The 7,166-nt window shown below is 47.5% G+C and overlaps 1 protein-coding gene across 19 annotated transcripts in view; it reads right to left on the bottom strand.

Moving 5' to 3' along the window:
- Nucleotides 1-1,171: 1,171 nt before the first annotated feature.
- abi3bpb (ABI family, member 3 (NESH) binding protein b) overlaps nt 1,172-7,166 on the bottom strand; it is a 26,867-nt gene continuing 20,872 nt past the window's right edge. For 11 of the 19 annotated variants that reach the window (XM_023396472.2, XM_023396473.2, XM_087171123.1 and 8 more), the window contains 11 exons: nt 6,652-6,738; nt 5,526-5,594; nt 5,298-5,420; nt 4,976-5,065; nt 4,671-4,880; nt 4,375-4,480; nt 4,075-4,154; nt 3,857-3,886; nt 3,608-3,766; nt 3,401-3,523; nt 1,172-3,269 (listed from right to left, as the gene is read on the bottom strand). In XM_023396472.2, the coding sequence (XP_023252240.1) occupies nt 3,154-3,269; nt 3,401-3,523; nt 3,608-3,766; nt 3,857-3,886; nt 4,075-4,154; nt 4,375-4,480; nt 4,671-4,880; nt 4,976-5,065; nt 5,298-5,420; nt 5,526-5,594; nt 6,652-6,738 (1,193 nt within the window). In that variant the 3' untranslated portion in view covers nt 1,172-3,153. The remainder of the gene's footprint in view (nt 3,270-3,400; nt 3,524-3,607; nt 3,767-3,856; nt 3,887-4,074; nt 4,155-4,374; nt 4,481-4,670; nt 4,881-4,975; nt 5,066-5,297; nt 5,421-5,525; nt 5,595-6,651; nt 6,739-7,166) is intronic. The other 8 variants (XM_023396474.2, XM_087171124.1, XM_023396479.2 and 5 more) reach the window with 1 other exon arrangement.

The following is a 7,166-nucleotide window of genomic DNA, read 5'->3' as shown; positions in this document are numbered from 1 at the left end:
TTTTTTTTTGCTTAGTAAGGTCCCGAATCATGGATATTTTATAAAATATTACAAGTTATGTTAATACATCCATATCCCTAACTGAGTTACATGACCCGTATTTACGCGGCAGCCATGTAAGGGCTGGTCCAGTTCTCTAATTGAGAAGGAAAGGAGCTTTAATGCTTCCTTTCTTATTTCCTTTCCTATAGGAAACAGGAGTTTCCTATTATCCCTCAGCGGATAATTCCGATCTCTAGCGATGTGCCACTCGTGTTCCATCGGCACATTCCGTTTCAGGTGAAGTGACAGTGATCGGCCACTGATTCTACTCTGAGCTAAACTAGCCTGTGTTAGCCTAGCAACCGTAGCCAGTCTGACTAATCAATAACAGAAATTTACAGCCAGCAAACCAAATAATACGAGTATTATCATTTATCCGTAGAACAAGATCACTCATGACGTCATATAAAACGCCACTTTGCGGAACATTAACCAGGTTTATTAACGGCATCTTATTTATTAATCATCATAAATAATTTGAATGCGAGCACCGGTGTGACTGTACACAGGCAGTGTCCTCTATCTGTCAGCAGGGGGCGCAACAACTGCAACTATAGATCCGGCAACATATACGATCAACGACATAAATATCTCGTTCATTCAGAAAAACAGGATTTTTACATCACACTTCCGCACTAATAACAATAATTCTGCTGTTTTTCTGAATGAACGAGATAAAACAGGATTTATTTTATTTTTTTAAGAGAAAAAGAAGAGGAAAAAGTCATGTTCCTTTCCGAACAAGATAATTATCTCGTTAATTCAGAAAAGTTTATTTTATTTATTTATCTTTTAGAGAAAAGTAACAACTCACTCACTAACATACTTCCTGTTCACCCAAAGCATTTTGGGGGCTGTAGTTCCAAAACCAATGGCTCAATTATCCCCAACACGAGGAAAGAATTTAAAAAAAAAATGAGATAAATGGCAACTTATCTTTATGCCACATAGTCTGAAGAGTGAACATGGACATTTAACTGCAGGGACAGATGATTCTGGATGAAACCAATTAGACATACTCTGGAAAACATGTTACAGCACTTTAACTTGTCCTGTTTAATCAGTGCGGTTTCAGTCTGAATGAGAACAAGCTGCACGAGAAGCAGCAGGAAGAAATAACAGACAGACGTTTTAAAAAAGGAATCAAAACTTCTTTATTGTTGAAAAATCAATATAGAAATAAACGTAAGTAGAAAAACATCAACAGCACAGCCTCACGTTAACGTACATACAGCACTCTCCTGTGTTTTCAATTGTCCCTGGTTTATAATGATGGGGTCTATGCTCAAGTACAGTCCGGGCTCCAGCTGAAGGTTAAAGGTTAAAGTTCACTGTGTTCAGGAGACTGAGCTACATGTGGAGAAATCAGAAAATGCCCTGCATCACTTTAGATAGTGAACCCTGCCTCCATAACCCTGGAGCGTTTATAGTGTGTATAACACAAGTGTAAAACACAGTTAGCATGTTAGCTCGTATCCCCTGTCGTACCACACTTCATGGACATTTCAGTCACGTACAATTCAAGGAAAATGTGTTTTGTTCATCTGGAAGAAAGAAAAGTCTTCCACCTCTGTCAGAATAATTAGTTTTATCTGAACTAACATCTGTCTAACCTTACCATGGGACTATATCCAGGAGTTATCCAGATGTTTCTGGTTAGTTAGTTCAACCATTTGTTACCAGTATCTGGTTCGCTAGCCAGATATTTTATGACGGTTCACAAATTTTATGAACAAAAGAACCTGATGTAAAAGTTTCACATGGTTCCTTTCCAGGACCTAGATCAGGGATAGTCAGCCTGATCGCCATGGAAACAATAAGCCGTTGCTTTACCCTCATTAACTTAGCTAGCCCTACTTTAATCATGACTGGCACACCCACCAGGAAGTGGGTTCAGAGGTTCTTTACTTCATGTTTGGTGAAATAAAGAAAGGGCTTCGTTCAGTATTCTTTTTGATTGACCTGCTTCAGCATGAGGAGAGAAGAAGAAGAAGAAGAGGAAGAGGAGGAGCACATTATAGTACAGTAAACAAAGGCCAAGGTGAGGGAAATGCATCTGCAAAAATGTATTGAAAAAATACATTCTCTCCATATACATATAAATACATTTCTGTTGTGCAAATTGCAAGTGTAGAAGCCTGGTGCTAGTCAGCTGGTTTCCTGTGTGAGGCTGCAGGCCGCCGCTGTGTCCACGTCTCACTGACCTGCGTTAGTTTGAAGCACCAAAAACAACTGTGTTTAATGATCAACATGAATCTCCAGGAGCTGCAACCATTGCACCAACAGATCAACCACCTGCAGAAATGATGGTTCAGCTTCTCAAATATCAGATTTACATGATAATAAACTCCATGTTTTTGAGTTTGGACATGAGAGAACATCACCTGACGTTTTCTGATCAATCCAGAAAATAATCTGCAGATCAATCGATAATCAAGAGAATGGTTGCAGCCCCACGTCCAACAAACAGCAGAGATTCATCAACATGTACATGTGTCACGTACATGTGAAATGACATCTTCTTCAGGGCTTGAGTGAATGTACATGTGACATCCATGAGGCAGAATAAGAACAATAAAATCCAGCGAGTCCGCCTGGGTGAGCTGGTCTCAGCCACCAGCAGCAGACAGTTCCTGTGAGTGTGGAGCAGGTGTCACACGTCTCACTCTACAGTTGAACTCTATGATGCAAATCAACAGGAAAACAACATCATCATCATCATCACACACCAAGAATCCCGGGACGTGTCACCCGTGGCCCTCGTGAAGAAATGTAATCAAAGACCTTTTGATAAATAACATCTCACAAGTTATGAAAATAGTAATCCAGGGAGCCAGCTTCCCATTATCTGAACACAAAATAAAATGTCTAGCGTGAGTTTGACCCTCCTGCTCTGCAATCACTGTCGCCTTGTTGCTTGATAAATAGTAAAGACGAGGCACGTTTGCTGTTACATATTTTTAAAATGCTCTCTCGTTACAAATTCCCTGACGAGTATTGTCCTGTACATGTTTTTACAGCACTGGGTGAAGATCCTCCTCCTGCTGTCGCCGTCCCAGCCTGGGCGACCGCTCCCCCCTCGTCCGAGGACCGCTCTGGGGTGGAACCCGTTCACCATTTGCCGGGAATGGGTGTCCCACACTCGTACCATGAGACGTAGTTGACGTGGGAGTGTCCTCCTATCTGTCCGAAGTGGACGGGCTCCTGACGGACGGCTCTGTAGAAACCTGGGACAGAGACGCAGAGGTGAGACTCAGCTGCGCCGCAGTTCAAGGAAACAGCTGATGCTACGTTAGCCATGCTAGCTGTGTCTGTCCCTAACGCTGCGACCTGAGCTGTGATCAGCTGACTCTTTTACCGGGTCTGGTTGGCAGCTGGTCGGCTCTCTGCTGTCTGCCGGTTCTCCCGTCCAGGAACGAGTCCACGAACTGACAGTGGTCCTCGCCGAAGCCGGTCTGGTCTCCGATGTTGTAGAATTTACCTGAAGAGGAAGTGATCGGAGGCGGATCAGTACCTGGCTAAATTCTCTCTGCACTGATTGGATGGATCCGGTGTCTCCACTCACCGTTGAGAGAGTCGCTCAGGTAGATCTTGTACCTGAGTGAGTTGCACAGCTGGACACCGACGAACTTACGGTACCAGGTCCTCTTCACGTACTGTTTCCCGTGGCAGTCGGAGTACGAGTCTGTCTTAAAGGGGAACTGGGTCCAGATGGCGTCTTTCCCTGCAGGTGTGGAGAAGTGAGGACAGGTGAGGACAGGTGTGGAAAGGTGTGGACAGGTGTGGACAGGTGAGGTGTGTGACTGAAGCTCACCTGAGACGTTCTCGCTCACCCGAGGGTCGGCTGAAGAGAGAACAGACGCAGCTTTAACATCTGACAGCTAGTCACTTTAATCAGAGAACTTTATTCTGAAAATATTCAGGAAATAAAAAGTCATCTGACTTCTATCAAACGGTGTAAACACACATCTTTCAAAATAAAAGCTCTGGACTCTGAGATGTGTGTGTGTGTGTGTGTGTGTGTGTCAGTACCTGACTCTGTGTTGAAGGACACCGGCTCACTGGGAGGACCTGAGCCCAGCTCGTTCTTCGGTTTCACCTTGAACTCATAACTACAACAAACACAATTCATCGTCAGCATCAACAACCAGCTGCCACGGCAACAAGGTGCTCACACAGACACTTTTACCACAATAAAAGCACTTCCTGTGGTTTCAGTAGTATAATCCAGTCATGTGACCTGATTCTTCTTATTTTTACACATTTTAACACGTGTCCAACAGGAAGTGCTGAGACCACAGGCTGGTCCTGGCTCCTCCCCCTCAGACCTACCTGCTCTCAGGTTTCAGGTTCTCCACAGCTGTGTGAGTCTGGTTGGTGGTCAGGATGGAAACCTGCTCGCCGTCAGGTCCTTTAGCGGTGGAGATGACTTCATACTCTGAGGAGAGGACGACAGAGGTCAGAGGTCAGAGTCATGTGACATACATCAGTGCCTTTCCACACAGGACACACTTCCACACTGTTTCCTGTTTGTTCATGAGGCGACCTCAGGTCACAGGTCGTGTGATGTCAGAGTGATGCTGAAAACAAACGAGACTGAGGAACTTGGGGGGCGTGGCCTATCGTACCTGTTGTGTCGTTGTCCGTTTTCTCCCAGTCCAGGATGATGAAGGAGGGGCATCCCTCCACCGTTACCACGGTGAGGTTGGAGGGCGCACTCTTGGGCGGAGCCGTCACGTTGGTCTCGCTGGGTTCGTCCTCGGGGAAGTAGTTGAGGGAGGAGGTGATGGAGCAGGGCTCCTCCAGCCTCTTGCCCGTTTGGTAGACGACGTGAGGCGCTGTGGGAGGAGGAGGGGGAGGAGAGGAGGGGGGTGTTAACTCCCTGTACAGTCACAGTTACAGTTCCAGCGTGGCGGACTCCGCCTCCACTCACCCACGAATCGTTTCTTGCCCATGGCGTCGACGTCAGATGTGGGCTGTGACTTGAACAGGTCCGAGTCCTCCCAGGATTCCTGCCGAGGGGCTGAGGAGAGAAAACCACAGGTCATGAATGAGGTCACAGATCAGGTGGTCACACACCTGCTTTTTCATGGTTTTATTCCTGGACAGAAACTCTGTTTGAGTCAATGTCTTTGGTTCATGTGGCATTAATGACATCAGCACTGGGGAGGAGTCATCAGGGACCAAAGATGGTGGATCACACTTGATCACATGATGCAGGTCTGCTTTAACAGGCTTCATTAAAATGACCTTACCTGCCGTGGTGGGCGTGGCCGTGGTGGTCTGTCTCCGCTCCTGTTTGGAGGGCTTGGCTGTGACCAGAGGGAGTTTGGACTTCAGGACCGGCAACTTGTCCGTCTTGAAGTTGTTCACCTTGTCTGAGGGAACACATGAAAACAGGAATGTGTTTGATAATCACCTGACCTCAGGGAGAGAGCAGAGCTGTGATTGGCTGGTAGGATCCACCAGGAGAACAGTCTCACCTGTCTCTCCAGGTTTCCCCACCAGGTTGGGTCTCTTGTTGATGGTTATGGACGGACGAGCCGGGGATCCTGCAACAACAACACACATCAGACGTCTGAAGCTGACGTGTGCGGGCTGAGAACTAGTGACATCACAGTCACAGGAAACAGTCAGAACAGAACAGACGTGTGTGAACCAGCGTCAGGCTGAGAGGAGCTTTTCTAGCTAGGTGCTCTCTAATCTCCTGGAACCTCGTTCTCCTGAGGAACAACCTGACACCGAGCAGCTCCACCGGGCTCAGGCCCAGAACCTGCAGCCAATTACAGCCCGCTTTCTCTCATTTAGGTCGGAGCCAAAATTCCTCACAATCAGTGACTTGACCCGGGTCCAGAACTAAATGGAATAAAGCCGAGCCAGGAAGATGAAAGATGGTGGAGGCCTGAAACATTTAGCTGGTAACGTGAAACAACACAGACACATTCCTCTCAATCAGCCTGTGTAAATCTGTGAAGGCAGAGGCCGCCTGCGTTATTCTGCAACACGGAGCCGTTAGACCTACAGCTTTACAGGAGACTGTTGTCGTGGTTACAGCAGGAGGAGGGATAAAATAAATATTGGTCTGATTTTTTCTTTTCACACACAAACAATCCTGAAACAAGAAGGAAACAGCGGTTTCCCCTCTGATGAGATCTGCTCGCTGCACGCCATGCCGTCCTGCTAGCGTGAGGCCTTCTCTAAACATGGCGTCTCCGCAGCAACATGTCTGAAGCTCACGGCGCTCACGATGCTGCAATCAAGCAAGAAGCAGAGGCTGAAGCACGTGGACCCCGGACCCGCCGGTCCAGTCCGGACAGCAGCTCCTTCTAACCCTAATTAGAAACAGTTTGTGTGAATTTCTGTGGCGACAAAAAGCGCAAAGCTCGGCAGAGTGAGGTTCTGACAGAGAAGCTCTCCATCACAACAGCACATTCTTTCCAACAGGACAAAGTATTTTCCACAGGCTCTGCTGCAGCCTTTGGCCAAAGCGCCGTTTTCTTCCCTGGTCCTGCTAAAGATCCGTCTCTGGACGTCTCACAGCCAAACCATGCAGCGTTGGCGCCAGTCAGCACGCGGCACGGGCGAGACAGGCGGGATTCATGCCGTTACCATAAAAGCGCTCCTGGACGGTGGGACCCGAGCGACCAAACACATCCGGGCGTTCAGACGTCTTGTCCTCCAGCAGAGAGTTGTTGACTGCAGCGGGAGACACCGAGTTAACTCCGAACACTGATCTGTGACCAGCCAACAACACCAACAACACCACGACACCAGCTGCAGGATCGTCATGGTCACCTCCACCTGGTGTCACCCTCACCTCATCCAGACCTCACCTGTCTGTCAGCTCGTCTGTGTTAATGAATGTAGGTGAACTCTGGAGCAGCTCGTTAGCTGTAGCTGTTTCCTTGTGTCAGCCTGTAGGAGAGACTGCGAGGACTGAACTGACAGACAGGTGACACCAGGTGACACGTCTCACCTGTTTCATATTCACACAGTGACATAAACATCACAACAGGTGAGGTCACGTCTCTAGCTGCTAACGAGCTTCAGGAGTCAGGCTCATTAAAGGAGTGTAGGGTTCTGGGTCTGACTAAAGGTCCACACAGGTTTAAAGACCCCCCACC

The sequence above is a fragment of the Seriola lalandi genome, unplaced genomic scaffold (assembly GCF_002814215.2).
Source record: "Seriola lalandi dorsalis isolate HSWRI2012SDOR001 ecotype SW California unplaced genomic scaffold, Sedor1 jcf7180002054977, whole genome shotgun sequence".
NCBI classification, from domain to species: Eukaryota; Metazoa; Chordata; class Actinopteri; order Carangiformes; family Carangidae; genus Seriola; species Seriola lalandi.
The sequence above is the reverse complement of the archived record's forward strand: the minus strand, read 5'-3'. Positions and strand labels throughout refer to the sequence as shown.